The following is a 24805-nucleotide window of genomic DNA, read 5'->3' on the forward strand; positions in this document are numbered from 1 at the left end:
TTTCCAAACCCCAAAGCAGCGTAAGAGGCTATTTCCAATCATGATGAATGCACCTACTGAGTTAATTATATGTGAGGGATATAATTCTACTTAACGCCATACTCTTTCGGATTTTGGCTAGTTTATGAACTACAAGTACCGACAGCACACACTTTGTTTGTATAATTCTAGAAGGGTAAAATTTGTGAATGACGGCCGCTCCTGTCCAATTCCCACGCGTTCTGTGTCACTATTTTACCAAATAAGGTAAACAAATCTTCCAGCACCAATAAAATCATTCGAAACCAGTTATTAAATAGTAGACAGTCATCGTGTATATATGGAATATAGAAAGATAATGAAACCAATCATTGTCATTCGAATGTTTTACAATTTATTGAGTAAATAGCTTCTTAAGAAGGGATATGTAAAAAAAAATTTTTAAAACCTCGACCACTGTACAGTCTGCGAAAAGCAACACCACCATACTTGTGAGGAGGACATACATAAACACCGGTATTATTACATGTGAGACACTAAGCAGACGTTCTCATCTACAGCATTTTACGTACTTTTTTATTTTTATTTTTTCCCGTGATCTGACATGTTTACTGTTCAGGATTGAGTACATCAATTATAATACATTTATCTAATACATTTTCATACATTGCCTTGTTTTTTAATTACATTTTAAAAACTGTGATTGTTCTAATTACTCTGTCTCTTGGTGCCCTTCTTTTATGTCCAATCTGTATTTATATGACAAAAATGCGATGTGAAAGATCATTTGACAGTCAACATGGTTAACAATGTCCAACCATTCGAGGTCATTTTGATATACGTTGCTCAATAATACTAATTATCATCGATGTTCACAATGTTATGTACACCAGTTATTATGATTCTTCCCTTTTTGCTCCAGTGCTCCAGTTATTGGCTTGATTTTTTAATGAATTTTGAAACTATGGTTAATGAAAATTCCAATGGTGCAAAGAATGTGCTAAAATGATCCTGTTATTGTTATATACACCTATTCGTTTTGTGTAATTGACTACACAATCCCTTGCATTCCTAACCCACCCAAACAACTACCCTTCATTCTGTAAAAGGTTCTACAGAGATTCACAAACCATTCAAGCCTATGTCCCATCTAATGAGATAGTTATTTCGTTCCATCAACCATTACAATATGTGTGTGTGTGTGTGTGTGTGTATATATATATATATATATATATATATATATATATATATATATACACACACACATACATACAGCAGCCGCATGTTTTGGGTCCAACAAATTTAGATTTAGTTGCAGAAAGCTACTAAAGTGAATGCAAAAGCTTTGTTTGCAAAAACAACTTTAGAAAGTCCACTCATAGTTTGGTTGGACTGGTTTAAGTTTTTTCATCATTTTCAAAGTGCACATAGTTTGGGTCTCTCGAGTCATTTGTAAAAGGCTGATCCCAGTATTTGTTGAAACTACATATCCCATAGTTCCCTTTTGGTTTAATTCGGGGCGGGCAAATCACGTATGTCGCGCGACACCCTGTTGCTGTTGCTGCCGGGGCAGAAAAAACAACCCAGTCTTCTGTTTGTTTTTTTATTTGTTTGTTTGTTTGTCTGACTATGTTTTATGATTGTATTTGTACATTCATAGAACAGTTCCTGTAATTACGTAGAACGTCAAAGGTAACAGTGTGTCAGAAGATATACGCTGCTTTTGAAAGTCATAAATCTCAAAATTCAGACCTAAGAAAAGGTAGAGCTAGTTAGCCAGCTAACGTTCGCTAGCTGGCTAGCTAGAGACTGATTCCGTATCTTTAAACCGACGACGTCGTTAAAACAACCATTTTAAGTATCTAGCTAGCTAGCTTGCAGGCCAGTCAGATTTTTATTGATCATACCAAAGTATGCGTTTCTTTTGAAATCGATGAAAGTTTTGTAACAATAGTATTTTTATTATTTAATTTATATTTAAAGGGTTTGCGCTTTAAAGATGGGCTCAATACTCAGCCGGAGAATTGCTGGTGTTGAGGATATTGATATCCAAGCCAATTCAGCGTACAGATACCCTCCCAAATCCGGTAAGTAGGTGTTTATCTATTTACCTGTTCGTAATCTGAATATAGTTAGTGTGGAATTTAGCTATTATTTCCAAGAGCGCGCTGTAGCTAGTCAGATGGCTAGATAAATGTAGCTAGCACTAGCTCACCAGTGTTTGTTAACTGGCCAGGCTAGCTAAAATAACAAAACAACAGCCAGTCCTAGAAGTCCAACGTTATTCTATTTAACAATAGTTTGTTGACGTTTGATTGATAATTAACAAGATTAAGTTACTAGCTATGCATGCTAGTTAATGACAGAAGCAAAAAACAAAAAAAAAAGGACAACAACATTTACTACGTGCCTTACATCTAACGTTAGCTAGCTAACGGTTATCTTCGAAGCAGAGGCGAGGTGTTGATAGACATGGGCTACTGTAGCTGTTACAGCTCATAACTAAATGATATCAAACCGCTCACTATGTTACGGTGATGTACGTGATGATTGGGGTTGCGCTTTCTATCATGTTAATGAGTGGTTACCTTTGTTACGCCTTACTATCCTAACTAATCATTTTCACATTTCAAAGCCATGTTGTCCGACTGGAAAGAAACGAGAAATTGACTGTAGTAAAATGTTGATTATTGTGTGCTGTTGAATAATGATATGCTGGTAGCAAAGCTAGCTACATCAATCATAGCTTGATACATATCCTACAATATTATTTTCATTATATTGAGTTCGAACCTGTGGGCACATTCTAGGTATTTCTATGTCATGTGCAGAGTTTATGAAGCTCGTACCCAGATATTTCGAATGCTTTGTGAACTGGGCATGACCTTGGAATTCAGTGACTGTGGCAAAAGCACGGCGACAGGCGTAGTTGGTGTCCGGGAACTGGTGATGGATGTCTCACCTGGGGGTTATTGCTGAGCAATAGTGGGGCTGAATGGAAAAATACGTTTTGTACCCGTCTTGACCGCCAAGGTTGAACTCCAAGTTGAATTATGCAATTATTATACAGAGAACAAGAACAGCTTATTACCGAAGTCAATAAGTTCTTTCTTTCTTTCATTCTTTCTTTGAAGTTGTTAGACACTGACTTTGATTGAAGCAGAGTGTGTGAGATGCAGGGCCCTGTAGGGGTATGGTTGTGTGCAGCTTTTTCCTTAGTGGTTGGAAAGTAAAGACGCCTTAAAACATTTTCCACATTGGGACATCGATTTCAACCTCAGTTATGATATGTTGGCCAGTGGAAGATTAGTGGATGTAAATTCCCATGCAGTGGAGGAGATGATGAACAGATCTGGCCCATGTCTTGGGATAATCATTGATTCCAGACAAGCCACTGACAAATCCTAGGAACTTGTCATTACTGAGGTTTTCATGATTCGGGCGTTGCCTGATTAGGTGTTTGTTTTCTCCACTGTGCACTTATAACAGTCCCAGCAGATGTTCATTATTGCTTTGTCTCTCCTTGTGTTGAAAACTTGTCTTTAAATGGAAAAAAAAGCAATCATGCAATTGCCTAAATATTGTTAGTGAATTATGATTCTGATGTACAAAATGTGTGCAGGTGGTCCATATGCAATAAGACAATGAACACAGAGGATGATGGGAGCTTGGTTCAGGATGATATACTACGCTGTCACTCCCTGACCCTTGTACCTGCTGATGCACATCATTTGGTACTGTAATACAGAGATACTTTATTCAGACTCTTGAGTTGTCTGCTCCATTTTACATAGTGGTTTATCCTCTGCAGTGTATTCTCCTGTTTACGAATTAACCAAGGGCTTTCAAAAGTAAACTTAGTTTATTTTATTGTGATGTGAACTTATTGCCTTTTTGCAATGACCCTCAGTTTCACAGATAATTAGTTGACTTGAGAAATAATATTAATATCTTCTGAAGGAAGTGGGTTTTCATAAATGTTTAGGTATAATACAGATATTTTATTAATATGACATGGTTTTACTACAGATATCATAATTATTCGGGATGCACAATGTGACAATTCTATGGCTAATATCAACAACCAGTATATTTGTCTGGCTATATGTGTTGATGTCTCCCTGTTTCACCATACAGCAAAAAATTCAAACTGCAACAGTTTCCACATTTGTGGTGGAAGTAGATTAGCAAAGATTTCAACATATGAAAGAAAATTTAAACAAATTTTATTTGTATAACAAAATATTTCAACTTTCTTGGTTTGTTATTAAGCAGTATTAGAATATGAGCCTAAAAAGCTACTGAGAGTCTCTTTAGAGCTTTGCTTGTGCATTTGGTAAAAATTACAATTAAAAAATTTATAATAAATATGAGGTTCAAATGACTATGATTAGGCTGCTTTTTTGAATATTACATTTTCACTTCATCTACAGTCTCAGTGCTGATTTGAATGTGTTTCCTCTCTGACACATGTTTATTGAGTTGTCCTATAGGTCCAGGCAGCACTTGGGCTCCTATAGATTTAGTACAAGAGATAGGCCTAACTGTTGTATTTCTCTGTAATTATGGGGTTGGAATGGACATGTCTTTTCCATTATTAGTCAATATCTTATGCAGTAATGTACTACAGCTTGGTATGCTTGAATGTGTATGTTGAAAAGATTATGACAAAAATAAACATGACATATTAAACGTAGGCACAAAAGGGTATGCTTTGCATACTGAGGATTGTACATGAGAGTGCTGAAAGGATACATGTACTGTGAAGAGATACTGAGTAAGGAGTGTGACTTCTTTCCAACTGGAGTATATCTTGGATAAGGTGACCTCTCATCTTTCTACCCACTGTGAATGTAACTAGAAAAAGCAAAAAAAGGGACATCATTGTTTGGAGAATTCGGTCCTTGTGGGCATGCCTTAGCTATGAGTTCTCACAAAAAGGCAATGCATTCCTGTGCATCGCTGTAATACTCCAAAGTGTCTTTATTGAACGACACCGAAACATTTCAACTTGGAAAGGCCCCTTTCTTTGTTTTTGTATGCAGCACCTGCAAATTCTTGTGGATTTGTGGGCTGTTTTACCTTAGATTTTCAGCTATAAAATGTCTGTCCACAGGGTGTTGTCACGGGGATGTTACAGATGAAAGAACGCAAAAGTTAGTTACACCAGCTTTATTCTGTGACTGATGTACAAGAGCTATGCTATAATTTTTTTTAACAGCTTAACTGATACTTGGTATGTGTTGAAGCTGCTTTGAAGCAGGCATCATAGGGAAAAAATTATCTCAGCATCTCTTAAAAGTGCCCTGATATACTGTGGAGTACTATAAGCCATGATGCAATTGCAGGGTTAACATATTGAGTAATGAACATTTGCAGTTGCCGTTGTTTAATAATTTTAGTTTTGAAATTTGGTTTTTGTCACGTGTTGCAATAAAACACACTTGTGGTCAGCTTCATCAGATCAGATAGCCTTGGTTCAGGCCTGAGATCAATAAACCATCTCCATTCTTTCTCTCTACATCTTGATAATAGCTGGACAGTGCATTGACTGAAGGCATAATACAATTTGTTTTTACGCGTGTCAAGAGTAAGAGTCCCTGGAGGTCAGTTAGAGCTTTCACGGTCGAGTATTTGTTTTCAGTCCTGCAGCAGTGAATGCGAAATTAAACCAGTACAGTAGCCTAACTCTTTATGGCGATGCAACCACAGTTTTGGCAGGACAAAAGCTTATACAGACCCTACTCATTCCATCTTCTGCCTTTTACAGTGTGTCCCAATGGGTTTTTTTTTTTTTTACATCTCACGGGAGTACTGAAACTGAAACTCATTCTAGGAGTATTTAGACAAACCCTATTAGGAGTTGGGTGTCAGTAAAAGCTAACATTACTGAAACAACAAAGCTGAAATTTTGAACGCATGGGATTCTTATTTGTATCAAATTTATTGTGTGGCTAACCAAGGCAACGAGGAACTCTTCCTTGTGCTTATAGTCTGGTGTATCACAGCTTTGACACATCACCAGACGCAGTCTGTTAATTGATCACAATGCTGCTAGCTCTTTCTGAAATATTTTCCTAATTTTCAGACTCCCCTGATTCTAACCAAGTCTCCTCTGATTTTTTTTCAAGGAAACTATTTTGCCAGTCACTTTTTCATGGGAGGGGAAAAGTTTGACACTCCACACCCCGAGGGGTACTTGTTTGGAGAAAACATGGACCTGAACTTCCTTGGAAACAGGCCTGTGCAGGTAAGAAGAGGAAGTGCGGCCTGGATCATTTTATCAGTAATGGGACAATGGCCGATATCCTCTCAACAGCCTTGCCCAGCAATAATTCTTTTATTTTACTCTTTGCTGGCTGAGACCTTTGAAGGAAGCTTTGAAGGAAGAAAGCAGCACGTGTCGTAAAGTTGTCTTGTGACCGTTAGAACTTTGACACCCGTTCTGTGTAGCGTGCGTGTCTGCTGGTTGGACATGCCTGGCCGTGAACTCCAGGCTCAACCCCTACAAACTGATATGGGCTTCAGCTGTGTGGGGCGCTGTTTGAAATGTAGTTTCCGGCACACGTTCCTTTCAAGGTCAGAGACGGCAGATGTTTCATCTGCCGTTTTCTTAGAAGGGCAGTGTTAGAAATCGCCGTGCTGCGATTCACAGTGCCCCTCTAAGGCTACCATTTATTCTTGAAGATTTATACACTTGACAGCACAAATGCAATGCCCATTGGGCATTCCTGAAAGTCCACTTTTTTGTTCTTCTCAAAGCAGGTCGGTATGCTTTTTATTCCTACTGACACATGAATTGTGCCTAAACCTATACAAAGGCATAAGGTTACCGCCAGTGAAACGGCTGGATAAAGTGAGCCCTGTTTCTGAAAGACAAGCCCTCAGCTGCAGGCATTCTGCATGTTCTTAGTCTCAGTAGCCTGACGGCCGTGTTTCCTCTGCCATGTCCCTTCAGTTCCCTTATGTGACGCCCGCGCCACACGAGGCTGTGAAGACCCTGAGGAGCCTGGTCAACATCAGGAAGGACTCTCTGCGCCTGGTCAGGTACTGCAGCGAAGGCTCACACACACTCAGCGGAAAGCTCAGCTGGAGGTCCTCTAATCGTATATTTCAACTGCTGATCACCTTCCGTGATGAGCCTTATTGCCACGCTGCTGAATAAACAAATCCACAGTGGACACCTGAAATCACAGTTTTTAGGGAGCAGGAATTGTATTCTCCTGGCCTTTGACTGAGCAGTCTAGCAGGAGGGAGCAAAGTGAAATGACTGTATTATACCTTTCTGGAAGAATGATTGGCATCTGTGCGCTTGGGCGCTGTCTCGCAGGTACAAGGATGACACTGACAGCCCTACAGAGGAAGGAGGGAAGCCCAGGGTGCTGTACAGCGTGGAGTTCACCTTCGACGCCGACGCCCGTGTGGCCATTACCATATACTGCCAAGCCTTTGAGGAATTCACCAATGGAATGGCACTGTAAGACTCTGAGAATTCTGCATGAAGCCATACACTATAGGGGGGCTGAGAGGGTCCTGGCACACTCACTGGCATATGTATTATGTGTGAATAATAGTAATGCAAGTTTTGTAGTATGTGTCGCCACATAATGTTTATCTATGGTTATTTATGCCTGCACGCTTGGACAGATAGAGAGGTGTACATATATGAATGCATTTGGCGAGCAATAGGCGTGGATGACATATTCAGACAACCGCATCACAAAGAAACGAACAAAATTTAATTATGCAATATTTTACAGCAAACATTCATGCAAAAAATAAATAAAGTAGGAACAAAAAGACTCATCCCATGGCTCTTCCTGGTGGCATTATTTGAAGCCTGGATACGCTACGCTCAGACACACCGACTGGCAGGGCCCTTAGCAACTGTTAATCTCCATGGATACCTTCTGTGGAGGAGCAGCGCACAATCAGTTGTGAGATTTTGGTGGAGATACAGGTACTTGTGTAAGAGCTTTGTTCCATTTGCCTGTTTCCTGCTAATGTAATTCAGAAAGGCTTTTGCCGTGAGCAACATTGTCAGTATGTGCATTTAATCATCAACAGACATGCTGTAAACAAGGATTGGAACCTTTACCTGTGGGTCAGATTTGTCCGTGTACCTATAGTCTTCATTTTTCTGAAATGTGTTGCGCTTTGCAGCAGTATACTTTACCTCAGTGGCTTATGTAGTTTACATTTTTTTGTCATTCCATTCGGCTAAATTGATAGTTCAGGTACAATCAGCAGTGATTCAGTTCTGTAACACATTCTACCACGATGTCTCAGCTGTCATCGCATCTGTAGCTCACTGTATTGTGCGACAACATTATTGTGTGTTGTCTTTAGTTTAAAGGGTTATGTTGTAACTGAAATATGTATTCACATTCATTATATTACGGTGTACCTGAAAATAATTTATATGATACATTTGGGATTTAATTAAAATGACAATCAAATTGTTTTTCTATTGCGTTTATTTGCGGATTTATTTGTATTGTTTTCATTTATATATACAGACTTTTGTGAATTTTTTTGCTTCAGCTTGCATTTGAGTGGTTTTGTGGGATAATGTGGACCGATCTGTCTTGTTGAAAGAATTTTCAGTGACAGTTCTGCCAATTAAATTATTTGTCATATCTCAAGAAATTGGTTCAGTTCTATTACAGTCAGTCATGCCTGACCATTTTCAAATACGGCAACAATGGCCCGTGGATATGCCCAGTGCCCAACGCTCTCGTTGTTGGTATACTGCTCTTTTGTGAATACTGTGTGTGGAAAGTGATTTTCCTCTCTTGTAGGTACAACCCCAAGAATCCCATGATGGTATCAGAAACGGTGCACTACAAGAGAGGAGTAAGCCAGCAGTTCTCGCTGCCTTCCTTCAAAATCGATTTCTCGGAGTGGAAGGAGGAGGAGGTGAGCGATGCTTTGAGGTTTTTAGGGCTGCAGATAAGATGTTCGGTACTACTATTTTCCCTTCTACCTCAGAAGCACATTCTCTTTCTCTAGCTTTCTGTGTCATGTTTGTCTTGGATCCCTCTCTGTGATCGCCTATGCGTCTGCCATAGAAACCTGTACTGTAGAAGGACACAAACAGAGGTACACTATATGACCAAAAGTATATGGACACCCCTTGGTCTGGGGCTGTTATTCATGGTTTTGGCTAGGACCCTTAGGTCCAGTGAAGGCTAACTTTAATGCTACAGCATTCAATCACATTCTACTCGATTCTCTGCTTCCCCAACAGTTTGGGGAAGGCCCTTACCTGTTTCAACATGACAATCCCCCCAGGCAAACAGCAAGGTCCATATAGAAATGGTTTTGTCGAGAACAGTGTGGAAGAACTTGACTGGCCTGGTCAAGGCCCTGACCTCAACCCCATCCAACACCTTTGGGATCCGTGGGAAAACCAATTGTGAGCCAGGCCTAATCGCCCAATCAGTGCCCAACCTCTCAAATGCTCTTCTGGCTGAATCCCTGCAGCAATGCTCCAAACATTTAGTATCAAGCTTTCCCAGAAGAGTGGAGGTTATTATAGCAGCAAAGAGTGGACCAGCTCCATATTAATGGCTGTTGAGATGTTGGATGTCAGATGTCCGCATACTTTTGGCCATCTAGTGCACATTTCCTACCAGACAGCTGTGAGGAAAGTCAGGGTACAGCAGACCCAAAGCTGGCCTGGAGTACTCAAGTCCAGATTGGGAAATGCCAGACTCCTCTGTGGTTTCAGTGTTGTGCAACATTGTGGGGAAAAATGAATCAGCGGATCTCCTTTTTCCTTGCCTTTCCCTATGAATGGAACATGATCCCATGAGACCCTTCCCTGGATCAGATGTAAGGCAGTGCACTGCAGTATTGATTTTAATGGAGGGATGATTGCTTTCAAAGTTTATGGATAATAGACCACGTCTGTCTGAATTACCCTACATTTTATTGCATTGTAAATTACACCTGTTTTAGCCTGTCTTTTGTCATGATATGTGTAAATATGTCATGGGTATCAAGCCACAAGCTAAAAAAGGTGTTTGCTGAAGGAGCTGTGGTTGTTTTCCCCCTGGTGTCTTCTTTAAGTACCTGCAAGATGGTGATTTGACCAAATTCACCAGCCTGAAGCCAAATGACTCAAGCATGCAGTCGACAGAAATCATGAGAAGCTGATAATTAAGTTTTGGTAACAGGTCTATTTTAAACGTTTACTAAACGGGTCCTTAAAAGTGTCCTGAACATAGTTTAATTAACTGAGGGGACGATCCTACTCACCATTCAGATGAGGAATGCATGCTAGTACATCACATGCAGATATGTGAACGCTGAACTGTGTTTTACTGTTTTTGTGTGTGTGTTTGTTTTTCCACAGCTCAACTTTGATTTGGACAGAGGAGTCTTCCCCATGGTGATCCAGGCAGTAGTGGATGAAGGGGATGGTAGGCCTTTCTCAGAACTCTCATACTCGCTCTGTAATTACTGTAGCTCCCTGAATGAATCCAGAACTTTAAAACGTGCTCCGCACCACGGGCAGACACATTTCTCCCGTGTTCTTGCACAACACATCCGGTGACCCACTTCAGTGTACAATTAGCCTTTTTCATTAACAAAACTGCCTCCTCTTACAGAAGTCACGGGGCATGCACATGTACTGCTGGCCGCCTTTGAAAGAGTAAGTATAGCTCTCCGTGCCTCGTCTAAATCGGGACCCATTTTTGTGCATAAATTAGTCTCTGTTGGTGTTAGAAATGGCTGTAATGCATCATGCCTTTTCTCTGTGACCAGCAACCTCAAATATGTTATGCAGACATCCAGTATTACCACTTGTGCTCTACTAGTTGTGTTTTAATTGTTTCTAAATGTATGATTAAATGTAAATGAGGTGTACACTAGCTGTACTCTGCTGTAAAGTACCTACAGCTTATTGTGAGGGTGAGTTGGGCTGAAATGCAGAATGTGTGCTGCTGCAGACAGGCTGCACAGCCCAGTGATTTTGTTTTATAGGCTCCGCAGGGCCGTTGAGGCCTGAGGTCATCGCGAGTTTCCTCCCACCGTGAAAGCCATTAGCTCCTGTGAAAGAGGCGCTGTGGCCTTTAATCAGCTCAGAGGAACCCTCATCCCTTTTCTCTTATTTGACATTGCATGTCAAAGAGATCCTGAGGCTGGCTTGGTGGCTCTCTGGCCACAGGGAAACAGGAAACCGAGTATAAGAGAGCCCTCAGATGTCATTTCTAATTGTGGGAAACTAAATACAGTCCTCGTTCTTATTTTTGCAGCATGTTGATGGCAGTTTCTCGGTAAAGCCTTTAAAGCAGAAGCAAATAGTAAGTAAATGAATGTGTTTGCGTGTGTCCTTCGATTACAGTGTCTTGTTTGAATGCTGTTTTAAAAAATCGGTTCGCTTGCATGTAACGTAGCCGTTGGGATCATAATGAGACAGCCAAGTTTTCCATGAAGTGTTTGCTGTGCTAGCCTCCAGCTCTCAGTATAACCTCAGTTAAACATTCACCCCGATTTGCTCTGGTTTATGCCCTAAAGATAGGAAAGAAATGGTTGAGTGGAAAGGCTTAAGAGATCTTGCCAAAGAGACATAATAAATAAATACTGACTCAGAAGACATTCCGTGTGATGTGATGTCATTCTCACAATGACTCCATTATCTTTATGCTGAGAATATACTGTCTTTGCTCTCACTAATGAATAAAATATCCAGTCCATAGTCCCTGTCTGAAAATAGAAGCCTTTCATCAGTGGGTTGTGTGTTTTCGCTCATTATCATACCAAACTTAGAGGTGGTCTGAAAAAAAACCAGCTGTTGCACAAAGATCATTATAGGCTCTGAAAACACACAGAAACGCAGGCCCTGCTCACATCAGCTAGGAGACTGGCGACTGAGTGAGTCAGAAGCACAGTCTGCACGTAAACTTGCCATGAATGGAAGCATCAGCTAGGAAATCTTAAATCGTCACAATCACGGTGTGATTACTGGGTCATTACTGCAGTGATTCCGACACAGCTAGCTGCCATTTCCCTTATTTTAGCGCTTGTGGCTTGTTTGAGCTTTGGATTTAAAAAAACGTACTAAATGCCATTGACAAGCAACAGGATCATTTGAGCCATTTTTAAAAACTGCTTTATTCAAAGAATAGCTGAGCTACAAATTATACTAATGATAAAACAAGACTGCAGAAATGTATTGCCTGTAATGTAAAGCACTTGGTACATTAATACACTGGAATTATCTAACCAAACATGAAAAATATTTTCTGACCATATGGCGTGAAATTGATCAGTGCTATGTGCTATTCATATTAGCATCAAAGTGTAGCTGTCAGCCATCTGTTTCATGTCAACACCTGCGCTGGCATAGCATCCCTTTTTTTAGCACGATCTTACAAGCGCACGCCACTGTCTTTCCTGGAGCTCAGGCTAACCTGGCCTCACGCAGTACTGATTCACATGGGCTTTCTTCTGATTGGGCCTCTCTGTGAAACCGGGGTCTGCTGGTGTCTAGAATTGGTGAAATGGTGCTTGGTGCTGACATTTCTTTGGATGAGAATGTAATTGTGTTTTCTCAATAAAGTCAAGGAAAAACAAAGGCAGGTTTTTTGACACCATCCTACAAAACAAAGTGGCAGCTGTTGCCTTCTAAGGTTTCGGTGGAAAGAATGTCCAGTCTTGAGTTATAAACGTGAACCAGATGGTCGTGAAGCATTTGTCACCAGCTAGAACAGTTTTCTCACCTCACCAGTGGCTGAGGCGGTTAAGCGACCTGCTTGTGAACAAGTTTCTCTGTTGCTGTGCAGTCCTCTGCCTCACCTCCATTGCTCTGTTGCTCAGGTGGACCGTGTGAGCTACCTGCTGCAGGAGATCTATGGGATTGAAAACAAGAACAACCAAGAAACAAAGGTAGAGCTTAGCTTGAGTAGTTTGCAACAGCTTAATCTCCTTGCCTCACATTTATTATACTTTTTATTTTCCAATGACTTTACTTGCCCTACACAATGACATGAAATGGATGCACTATATCTATATCACTATAGGATCCGTGTTCTCTATGGATTTATTTGGGCCACAGTTGAATTTGTTTGACGGAGTCGTGCTTTTAGGATTATATGTGGATGTGAGGTATTTTGAGTTAAAGACTGACTGTTCATGTGCGCATGTTTGATTTGCAGCCATCAGACGATGAGAACAGCGACAACAGCAACGAGTGCGTGGTGTGCCTGTCGGACCTGCGCGACACCCTCATCCTGCCCTGCAGACACCTGTGCCTGTGCAACTCCTGCGCAGACACACTGCGCTACCAGGCCAACAACTGCCCCATCTGCAGACTGCGTGAGTACTGCCCCATGTGCAGACTGCGTGAGCACTGCCCCATGTGCAGACTGCGTGAGCACTGCCCCATGTGCAGACTGCGTGAGCACTGCCCCATCTGCAGACTGCGTGAGCACTGCCCCATCTGCAGACTGCGTGAGTACTGCCCCATCTGCAGACTGCGTGAGTACTGCCCCAGCTGCAGACTGCGTGAGTACTGCCCCATCTGCAGACTGCGTGAGCACTGCTCCATCTGCAGACTGCGTGAGTACTGCCCCATCTGCAGACTGCGTGAGTACTGCCCCATCTGCAGACTGCGTGAGCACTGCCCCATCTGCAGACTGCGTGAGCACTGCCCCATCTGCAGACTGCGTGAGTACTGCCCCAGCTGCAGACTGCATGAGTACTGCCCCAGCTGCAGACTGCATGAGTACTGCCCCATCTGCAGACTGTGTGAGCACTGCCCCATCTACAGACTGCATGAGTACTGCCCTGGCTCAGCAGGGCCTGGGAAGGGTTTTGTGGGTGTGTGGAACTTTCACTCTCCACCTGCCTTTTATTCTTTATGCATCCTTATGCTGAGGCCTGGGGGTTTATCTCTATGGAATATATTTCATATAATATAATCTTGAGTTATTATTTTACAAACTGGCCGAGCTATCTGATTGGAAAAGGCACTTGCCACAAGCTGTGCCCTATGTTGGCCGGGCTCTGTGGAGATGAGAGCCAGTTGGCTTTGTCCTGCCTGAGCAGGGTGCGGTTCATTTGGCCTGCGTTCCTCTGATTACTTCTGAAGAAGCACCCTCTAGCTATTGGTCATATAAACTATTCATACTCATAATGTTAAATATTCATTTGCTTGTTTGATTGTAATGTCTTCTGGTCCTCTGAATGTTTTAAGTATTATTGATGCATTTGGCTTCAGTTATTTAATTATTACTTAATAATTCAACTGAAACAAATGGGCCAGGTCATGGTATGGCTTGACTTCACTGTTGGTATACATTTCTTACCCATCTGAGCTGTGCAGAATGGAGACCCCTGGTGGAAAGTGTGTGTCTTTGTAACCATAGCAGCACTGAGATGGTTGCTGTGCTTTGTTCCTGTTCGGTTCTCTAATGCAAACTGGCAGCGTCTGCGTTACTTCTATATTGTTCCCTATCAGTTGGGGGCAAGAGGTTGTTTGTTTTTCGTAAGCGTCCATGCATTGTAGTATTTTGCTAGATTGATTGGAATTTCCCCAGAGGAAATGTGATTGAGAACTAAGAATAAACACAAATTGTCGCCGATTTTAATAGCCCATTGTCTATAAATACCATGCCGCCAAGCTTCGTCGGTGATATGGTGTTAACCCTGCATTGCAGTCGTAACAGCTGTGCAGATACTTGCACAACTACCCCTTTGTGAAGCAAAAAATTAAACCTAAGGATCAAGAAACGAGAAGGGGAAAAAAGCGTAGGTTCGATTAAGGGCGTTTCATGCGCTACGAGGGCCCTGCTGCCTGTGCGGTTTAGCGGTGCGCTCAGTCTCTCTCTCTCCCCCCCTCTCTCTCCCCAGCCTTCCGAGCCCTGCTCCAAATCCGCGCGGTGAGGAAGAAGCCCGGGGCGCTCTCCCCCGTGTCCTTCAGCCCCGTCCTGGCGCAGACCATGGAGCACGACGACCACTCGGTACGCCCTCCGCCTGCGGGGAGTCTGTGCCACCGGCCTTATTTCCGCTAAGAAAAAAGAAATGTATTCACAGTATCTTAGTCAAGCACGCCCTTCCCCGCCTTTCCGCAATAAGCACTATAGTTGCATCACACAGCCGTGTGATATTTCTAATGCATGGGGCATGGTGGCTCGTCAGTGCTGTCAATACATTTTACAAAAATGTGGTACAAAAGGGTCGGACAGAAGTGAGGTGAAATCAGCAGACATGGGCTCCTGCTGACCCGTGTCCCCCAGCCTGGTCCTGTCAGGGGAGGCAGCGAGAGGGCCGGTTGATGCACCTCTCACATGCAATGCGGTTCAGGGTGGGAGTGCAGGGTGAACTTTGCTCTCTCTTTCTTAAACAGCCCTTTCCCCTTGGCACTGAAATGATGGCGGTTGGTAAACAGAAACCTTGGGGGTTTCCAGGCCTGGCCTGGGACTGTAAATAAGCAGGCCGTCTTTTAAAAGACATGGCTAACGTCCTGCTGATATTTCTCTGACCATTAACTCGCCTTGTGTTTGTTTCTGGAGGGGGGAGAAAGATTGTATTATTCATGTGGGACTAAATTAAGTGGTATCAGAGTAAACAAGCAGCAAATGGATCTTCTGGTTGATTGAGCGATCTTGTGCGAGTGTGTCTGTGAGCAGTGTGTCTGTCTCTTACTCCAGACCTCAGACAACATCCCCCCGGGCTTTGAGCCCATCTCCCTGCTGGAGGCCCTGAACGGGCTGCGCTCCGTGTCCCCCTCCATCCCCTCGGCCCCCCTTTACGACGAAATCAACTTCTCGGGGGGCATGGGAGAGCCCCTGCCTCTGTCCGGCCGGCCGCTGGGCTCGGTGGAGCGCTCCGCGGACGCTGGGCTGCAGAAGGGGAAGGTTAGCAAGTCACCTGACAGGTAGGCTCATCAGCAACAGGATGTGGCACCGTGCTGCTGATGCTACTGCTAGCATTTATATGTATACTCCACTTTAATGTCACTTGCTGGTAACTGAGTAATTCCTTGATTTGCTCAGTTACCAGATTTGCTTCCATTCAGCCAGAAGAGCATCAGTGAGGTCAGGCATTGATTGGGCGATCAGGCCTGGCTCACAGTTGGCTTTCCGATTGATCCAAAAGGTGTTGCATGGGGCTGAGGCCGGGGCTTTGTGCAGGCCAGCCAAGTTAATTCCGTACAGTTCATGACAAAACCATTTCTATATGGACCTCGCTGTCTTTCAGGGGCATTGTCATGCTGAAACAGGAAAGGGCGTTTCCCAAACTGTAGCCACAAATTTGGAAGCACAGAATCATCTAGAATGTCATTGTTTTAGGATTTGCCTTCACTGGAACTAAGGGGAACTAGTCCAAACCATGAGAAATGACCCCAGACCAAGGGGTGTCCAGATACTTTTGGTCATATAGTGTATTTTATATAATCCATCTGTATTTTTTGTAGTTGGAATTTCAGACTGTAATGACTGTAAACCAGTTGTCTGATTTAACATGGGTAGTTGGTTACCTAGTCAGCTAACTTTAGAATACATTATTTAGCTTGCAACATCACCTAATACAGGTTTTGAGTCTAAAATATATAACAAAAAACTACACAGGAAGCAAAAATGTATGCAAAACATTGAGATATATACTGTTCTGTACGAGGCTAAAAATTAAAATAACTATGAAAATAACCCACAGATTGGTGACATGCATTTGTATTTGAGCTGATGGATGAGACCACCCAACCCAGAAGGGCAGATGTGTTCACAAAGAGTTATAAACTGAACGTGCGAATGATTGTGAACGTTATCAGCACTCCCGGTGTTCAGCCTGTGTATTTCTGCCATGGCTCTGTTGCCTTGTGATGGCCTTGAGGTGTTATAGCTGCAACCGGGCCCCACCTGTCCCTGGCCCCACCTGTCCCTGGCCCCACCTGTCCCTGGCCCCACCTGTCCCTGGCCCTTATGCAGAGAGACAGAGAGGAGCTGCGTGTGTGCGTCAGGCTGTGAGTCACTGACAGAGTGTCCGTGTCCAGCCCCATACCCGAGCGTCATGTCAGGTTGTCCTTGGCAACGGATGCGACTGGCATTGCTGACTCACAGCACCCTGGGGAAAGCTGATTTACGAGGACGTGGTGTGAAGTCTGCCTTGTGACCACAGTGTGGTGCTTTGCACAAAATGTGAGAATTTAGCAGTTAGGGTTCAGCGTTTGAAGTATAAAAAGGTTTATCACTTGCGCTGAAAAAGTCTGCCACAGAATTTATCAAACTCAAAAACTTGCAGCAGGCTTTAAAAAATTCTATTTCTCCGACAGACCAGTGTGTCCCCTCAGAAAAGTACTTCAAAGTAATGTCCATTTCCTGTCAGCGGAGCACAGCGGATACAGCTGCTCAGAGATAAAGCGTGCATGGCTAAGTAGTAAGCAGTTGAAACAGGCTGACGGTGTGTCCGCCTCCTGCAGCACCCTGAGGTCCCCATCGTCCCCCATCCAGGAGGAGGATGAGGAAAAGCTCTCAGAGGTCTCTGACGCACAGCCTCACGCTCTGCTGTCCAGCAGCCTCGCTTCAACTGAGGTGAGTCCCTTTCACTCATCGCTGTATCTATATACGTCAGTCTCCTATCTGCACACTCACCGCTGTATCTAAATACGTCAGTCTCCTATCTGCACACTCACTGCTGTATCATATAAATCAGTCTCCTATCAGCACACTCACCGCTGTATCATATACATCAGTCTCCTATCAGCACACTCATCGCTGTATCTATATAAATCAGTCTCCTATCAGCACACTCACCGCTGTATCATATACATCAGTCTCCTATCAGCACACTCACCGCTGTATCTATATAAATCAGTCTCCTATCAGCACACTCACCGCTGTATCTATATAAATCAGTCTCATATCAGCACACTCACCGCTGTATCTATATAAATCAGTCTCCTATCAGCACACTCACCGCTGTATACACTTGTCTCCTGCCAGCACATACACTCCACTCTACTGCACTCTGTCCTCTGCTCAGTGGCCGCCCTTTATTCAGACAGCTAAGGTGCTCCCATCTCTCTGCAGGCCACAGCAGCTGAAGAAGCTCCAGAGTCGGTCACCCCTGATGAAGGTGAGGCTGAGGGCAGGCGATTGGGATCTGGGATGGATTTCCACTCAAAATACTACCCTAACGCGTCTTACATAGTGAACGCTGGCTCGAGTTGCAGAGTTAGGAATCTAAGTCTTTAGTGCTTTATTGTACCTGTGGTAAGAGTGTGAGGTCAGCCATGACTTCATTTGACTAATAAATAAGAATGAAGTCTGGTCCATTCTGAGTCAGTCATCGACGATGATGGCTGCAGCACTCTGTGGATACAGTTGCTGGTGTCTTTTCCACGGGCTCATGAATATTTGAGCGCGGCGGTGCGTAGCTCCATTCTGACTGATGTCACCCCCCCCCGCGCAGAGGACCGGCCGCGCTCTGTGACCGAGATCCTTCAGGACTGCAGCAGCGAGCACAGCTGCCTGACCAAGACCGACAGCGACCCCCCCTTGGAGCTGTCTCTGCCAGGTGAGCCGTCCTGCAGGTCTCTGTCTTGTCCACAACTCACCTGACCGTATCACAGCCAAGCCAGAGTCCTCTGTCAGTTAGTGCCCAGTGGTATTATTGAATGTGATATTCATGTTCAAACAGATTAGATGGTACATTGTTTATGAAATGTGGGGGTTGGATCAGAAGTATTGAATGTAGTTGCTGACAGTCAGAAGATGGACACCACACCTCTGTTAACTGTCCTTTAGCTGCACTATGCTCCCCGTCCTCCTGTTAGCCCTTTAGCCGATCTCCCTCCAGAGGCAGACATGCACCCAAACACCCACCGCTTCGACAATCTGTGTAATTAAAGAACATGAACCGTGGCTGCCACCCATCCGTTAGCTGCTGCTGCTCACCAATTCAAACCTATATCTTTTTTAAGGGTGCCAGAGCAGTAGAGCAGCATTTTAACTCATTCAGCTAGCTTGGTGATGTTAGCCTGGGGTAAGAGCAGTGCAGGTTGTAATGCCTGTGATTGGAAAGCTGAGATGGCCTGTGGCAGTGCGGGATGTGTTTCAGCATAGAACTCACACAGCAGAGCAGTGAACTATAACAGAGACGCTAACCTGAATGACTGATAAGCTAATATTTGCAACGTCCTGCCTCTTTACTATTTTTCTTATGTATTTTGTGTGTAATATCTTACTGACCCAGACTTGGTCTGTGAAAAAATTGACTGCTGTTGGCTAATTAGGGGTTTGTTTTAATAGTATTTTTTTCAGAACTGATGATTGCAGATTGGACTTCATATGTGTAGACTAGGGACTATATCCAGTATCTGTGAAATATCTCTAGAAGGGAAAAGACCCAAGGATCCATTCTTCCCTCCATTAACAAACTTCCTTCATGCTTTAGGGGCACTCAAACTCTGACTGCCTCACGTGTGCTGTGCTTTACTAAACGCATGTAATCGATGTGAACTAATACACAAGCTGACCAGGCGCCTGTGCAGGTGCCATTCTTCCTGTTTCTAACTTGCTCTCAGTCCCTGATTCTCAGCCCGAGCGTTTGAGCTGTTCTCTGCTCTCGTCCTCTAACCTCGCTCGCCCTCCCCTGCCTGCCCTCTCCCTCTCCCTCTGCCTCTGCCTCTGCCTCGGCCCGGCCCCGCCCCGGCAGCCCTAGGCCCCGACTCCTGCTCTATCGGTATTGAGGAGTAACTCCGGTAGGTCTGCTTTCCTCTTTTCCCCCTCCTGTCCCTGTGTTACTGTCGCCTGAGCCCTTTCAGCTGCTGCTGGGCCGGCTTGTGCTAGTACCATCAGTTCTTTCAGTTGCGTAGTTTTCTTTTTTGTGATTTAATATAACATATTGCGTGTTCATAAAATGCTATGGATTTTATGTATCAGTTACTGAATTACAGGATAATGTTTTATGTTTCACAGTCTTAATATATCTGCAATCTGTGCCTTTTCTCATGGATGTGTCTTTCATTTTTATACATCAGAATGAAGTTTTGTGCATGAGTTATGTAGCTGCCTGTTCAGCCTCAGTCTTTTCCCATTTGCATAAATGCTCTGTTGGAGACCCAGTTACTGCAGTATCTCCGAGAAGGTGTGATCAAGCCAAAAGTGTGGAAGACAGACTTGAGATAGCACGTTTAACATGGCGCCCTTGTGATTGGAGCAGGCATTTAGACTCTGACTGCTTTTCGGAGCCAGAGCCTCTGCCTGTCCCGTTTTCAGAGGGGTGTCTGCTGGGGCTCCAGACCCAGGGACCCCTCTCACTGTCTGTCTGTCTGTCTGTCTGCAGGGTCATCAGAGTCCACAGAGAGTCTGAAGAGCCAGAGCACCAACAGCTCCAGCCAGCCCCTCCTGTGTCCCCCCAGCAGCCTGCACATCGAGGACGAGCAGCTCACCCCATAGCAACCCCCATAGCAACCCCCCCCACACATCCCACAGCCCCCTACTCCACCCCGGCCTTGTAAGGAGCAGCGCGGGACACAGCAGCGGCGTTTGCGGTCATCGTGGCCCTGACAGCCATCGCAGACCCCCTGCTTCTGGTCCCAGCAGCTCAAATGAAAGGCTAACTTGTCTGCTTCCTCTTTGGAAGCAGGGGTTAGTCTCCCATGATGCCTAGCTAACCTCCTGATAGGCTAAGGTACCAGCGATTTCCCATCTCTGCCCTACCATTGGTCAGCTTCTTCTTCGAGGCAGTGCTCGCCTTTGAGTCCAAACTGTGCCCTGAAGTATTGTCCCAACTCTCCGTGAGAACCAGCACAAAACGCACGACTGATGAGTCTGGCTGCATCTCCAGCTGAAAGCACAACAAGTGCACATGCTGTCAATTCAGAGCAAGCAGGATTATCTGTCACCTGGATAACAATGCTAACCAAGTCACTCGTGTTGTTATTGTTGTTAAACTGTTGTTTGGATATGATATAATGTGCTTGCAAAACCCTGGATGAAGTTGTCTGTGATATTTTAATCTGGGTGGTGACCCCATTACAAACACATGTGCTATAGTCCTTTGAAGTAATTATGCAAATATAATATTGCTTGAATTTAACCATGAACTGACTTAGGATGCTTAAATTCAGTCAAGGATTGTTTTCTCACTGTCTGTGGTGCCTGGAGAATTGCTGACCCACACCATTGATTTGCATTAAACCAGATTCACAGAGTGATTTTGCTACTTAAATATTTGGTTTGAAGAAACATTTAATAATATTAGATTACTGAAAATGGCCATCCCTCTGGTGATTGTGCCTGTATGTTTTGTCAGTTTGGCTTTTTCCCTCTTTTGATTATGAATTATGTAGCAGTCACTACACTACTTAACAATGTTTCCAACCAAGTACTAGCTTTTCATCATGGCAAAATCTCGATTTTGGAGAAGACGGTATGACATTTTGGTCTGGATTCATGTCACTGTAGGACTTCTATTTTCCTGAATATGCTTCTGAACTTTCAGAAAAGAGACTTGCGTCTATGCATTGTTCAAGCTGGCTGGCTGGTTTAAATGTATTTTTTAATGAACTGGAGTGACATTGAGTCGAGACCCATTTTACTTGTCACTTTACTCAGCTCTGCTTGAGCCACAAACGGCTCTATTTCCCACTCACACCAGCAGTGGCAGTGGGTCCAGCACTGCTCCAGCTACGAATTACAGACAATAAAATCTCAATGCTTACAGTGTACCTGTCCTAAAATATAACATGACTAGGATGCCGCACAACATTTTTTTAAAAGCTGTGATTTTCCCAGTTAACCAGTTTTACGGTTTGTGGTGACCTAGGCAATGTTTCAGAAGAAGTTTGGACAAGCTTACCCCGTTTAAAATGAGCGTACGTTAAGCCCCCTGATGAGTTTTGTCAGAATGAGTGGGTGCTTTTCAGATTCACAGATGCTCCCATTTAAGATGTACGAAAACTGAACATGTTTAAAAGCGTGTGGGTGGTTGAGGAACCTGGGGGTTTGCCTTGCACACCCGCTCCTTAAAACTGTCCCTGGACCATTCCCAGCCCAGTGATGATGTGCACTGTAAAATACACTAGCTATGCTGCCATTGTCACTGTCCGCTACACAAGCCTTGACTGTTGCAGCTTCGGTCATCCTTGATCCTGTTAACGTAGCATTGTGTGAATAGGTGTATCCGTGCCTTTAAATTTAAGCGGAATTGGCTGATGGTTGTTTCGTGCTTCTCTGCTTCTGTTGAAAAATATGACATGTCCAAAAGATGTTAAGCTGCCTGAGCTGTAGCCTTTTGTGAAGGGCTCTTGTCTGAGCTTTATTTCGCCTAGTCCAGTAATATCTCAGATGCATTATACTGGTTTATATTGAGGCTGCCTTCTGTTATTCTTCTGTGTAAAAATCTATCTATGAATACATTGTATCGGAGAACTATATAGTCCAACATAAGTAATGGTCACAAAAATGTGTTCTGTTCTTTATTGTTCCGCGATAGTTCATAGCCTTGATAGTTACTCAGACCGAACAGAACAGTAGTCCGTAGTACTGAGCATTCTCTTCTTTCTGTCTGCCTTGTGTTGGCACTTCTGGACCATTAATGTCGAAAAGGAAAACTTGGTGTAAATAGATAAGTGAACTTTTTTAACCAAAACAGTGGAGGTGCAAAGCAAGTGTGGCTGCTGTGGAGAAGGTGGTGATGGGTAATGAAGGAGCTCTCCCAAATGAACGGACAGACTGGAGGGTGACACCTCACCTCTCCAGCTTTATACAAGCTTGTCATTTGAAAGCGAATTGAAGAACCAGTAATCTGTGCATATTTTACTATCTTTAATAATGTTTGTTTCTTCTTCCTTGGTAATAAATTTGAGAGACAGTTTTATCACTGCATGTGAACGTTTGGAGGTGCATATTGCTCCTTTTCTTTTACACTTGGTATTTTTCCCATTTTCCCCTGGTTGCATCATTTCAATGTAGTAGCACAGGAGTGCCTTTTTATGTTAAACAGTAGAAAGCTGTGTTGAATCAGTCATGGTTCATGTGCGCACATAAAATGGCGGCACGTGGAAAAATACATGACAGATTCTGCCTTTTTTTAGTGAAGATATCCTTTTTATTTTCAATTCAGTATTGTTTTTAATTGAAAGTTGGCTTGTTAATGTAACAGAACCAGTCTTGCTTATTTTCAGTCTAAGCACTTGATGCAGTCCTTTTTTCACAGATGTCCACCTACATTTGAAGTTCAGCTACAAAGATGATGTGCTGGTGTCAGAATAAAAGCAAAAAAATTTCAGTTCCCCAGCAGCTGTGAGGTCATTTGTAATGGGTTTAGTGGTTTTACTTGGTGAGAGTTTGCGGAGTAGCAGTTAAAATGACCAATGTTTGTTACTTGGAAGAAGAAAAAAAGAATTGAGGGTGTTTCCTTTGTCATTTGTAATATTGTACATATATCCAGTACACTTAAACTGGAAAAAAATTGATTTTTGAAAAATAGAGGGGAGAAAACTTTTAGGTACAGTCTTGTATGTGCACATTGTGATTTGGATTACATCTATCTATGCTTTCTTTGTTTAAAAAAAAAAAGAAAAAAAAACTGACGTCCTTATAATAAGCATCATTTTGCTCTTACGGCTTCTCAATTCTTCATGGAAATTACCCTCTCTGGAGTTTCAGATTTTCAGGCATAATGTTTGGTTATCCTTTCCTTGAAGAAAGATGTAGACATTGCATTTCAGTAGCTTGTAAAACCAAAAAGATGAACTGTTTAAGTAATAGTGGCAGCTGTGACACACAAAAATATTGATCAAATTTTATTTCTGCATTAAAGGTTGAGTATGCATCACATTTTGGATGTAAAATAAATATTCTGGAATAATGGAAAATATGGATAATCAATATGAATACCTTAAATCTGTTCAGCTCCAACATTAACTGTTTTCTAAACATTTGTTTTGTTCAGTTTCTAAAATTATAATAAAGAAATATACGCAAGTTATTTGACTGCTTGTTACTTTTAACTGTATTGGGGTTGGGGGAGGAGGAATTACCATAAAAGTCTTAAAAATGCTTTCATAATCTGAGTTGTTCTGTAACCTCAAATGGTCAAATATAGCTGGATCTACTGCGTTTGCAAAATATGACCACTAGATGGCAATATATTCTCGTTTTTTGCCAAATAGTGGCCTTAGTCATAGCTTTAAAATTGATGAGAAGCAACTTGAATTCTGGCATCTTCAAGACACAAGATACTGGTTACAAACAGCAAAATACTGACCAGTCATGTTTCAGTTACTCAAACCGAGTTCTTGTGAGTAATTACGCAATTTCATTTCACATTCTGTGTTGAAATGCATTTAACTTGGAACCACTGAAAATCACTTCTGTACATCTTGAAAAGCTGAGGAGATGAAGACCTAGACATTGAAGCAGTTGAAGAGAGCCTGCCTGTGATTGCTGCAACCTGCTCTTGAGTTTATTACATAAGCATATTCATTCTCCTGTAACTAAAGCATCATCCATTTCTGTCCTCACAAGAAATGACAATGTTTTGGATTTGGTTTCATCAGCATGTACTGTGTGTAAAATGCGCTTGTTTGTCAAAATATGAGAGATCACATATTAATTTATTATAAATAGTTAAATGCAAACAAAGACAGGAAGTAGGAAAGTGACATTTTAGGTATGACTGGGTTAACATGATAAAGGAGGTTCTCAGATTAAATGAAAAAATCTGTCAGGCTTTATATGTTTGTGTTGACATTCTAGATAGTATGTTTCCCTTTTATTTACTATATTCTGTTGTTGTAAAACTTTTGAGGGTCAGTTATGCACATGTTTCATGATGAGTTGGAGTTGGTAGCTGTTCCTCATGA

General features: G+C 42.9%; 1 protein-coding gene across 3 annotated transcripts; it reads left to right on the forward strand.

The window, feature by feature from the left end:
* Positions 1–1504: 1504 nt before the first annotated feature.
* On the forward strand, positions 1505–23928 carry mgrn1a (mahogunin, ring finger 1a). Of its 3 annotated transcripts, XM_064322822.1 has the most exons (18): positions 1505–1671; positions 1963–2066; positions 6111–6229; positions 6938–7026; positions 7310–7456; positions 8781–8898; positions 10340–10406; positions 10596–10639; positions 11244–11291; positions 12808–12876; positions 13146–13305; positions 14842–14951; positions 15642–15868; positions 17411–17522; positions 18021–18066; positions 18403–18507; positions 19648–19693; positions 20278–23928. In XM_064322822.1, the coding sequence occupies exons 2-17, from the start codon at positions 1979–1981 to the stop codon at positions 19686–19688; spliced, it is 1590 nt and encodes a 529-aa protein (XP_064178892.1). In that variant the 5' UTR covers positions 1505–1671; positions 1963–1978; the 3' UTR covers positions 19689–19693; positions 20278–23928. The 3 variants fall into 3 exon arrangements, with proteins under 3 accessions (XP_064178892.1, XP_064178890.1, XP_064178891.1); XM_064322820.1 differs by lacking the exon at positions 19648–19693; XM_064322821.1 differs by lacking the exon at positions 19648–19693 and having other exon boundaries at positions 1505–2066.
* Positions 23929–24805: the final 877 nt, after the last annotated feature.

This window comes from Anguilla rostrata, chromosome 2 (assembly GCF_018555375.3).
Source record: "Anguilla rostrata isolate EN2019 chromosome 2, ASM1855537v3, whole genome shotgun sequence".
In the NCBI taxonomy this organism is placed as follows: Eukaryota; Metazoa; Chordata; class Actinopteri; order Anguilliformes; family Anguillidae; genus Anguilla; species Anguilla rostrata.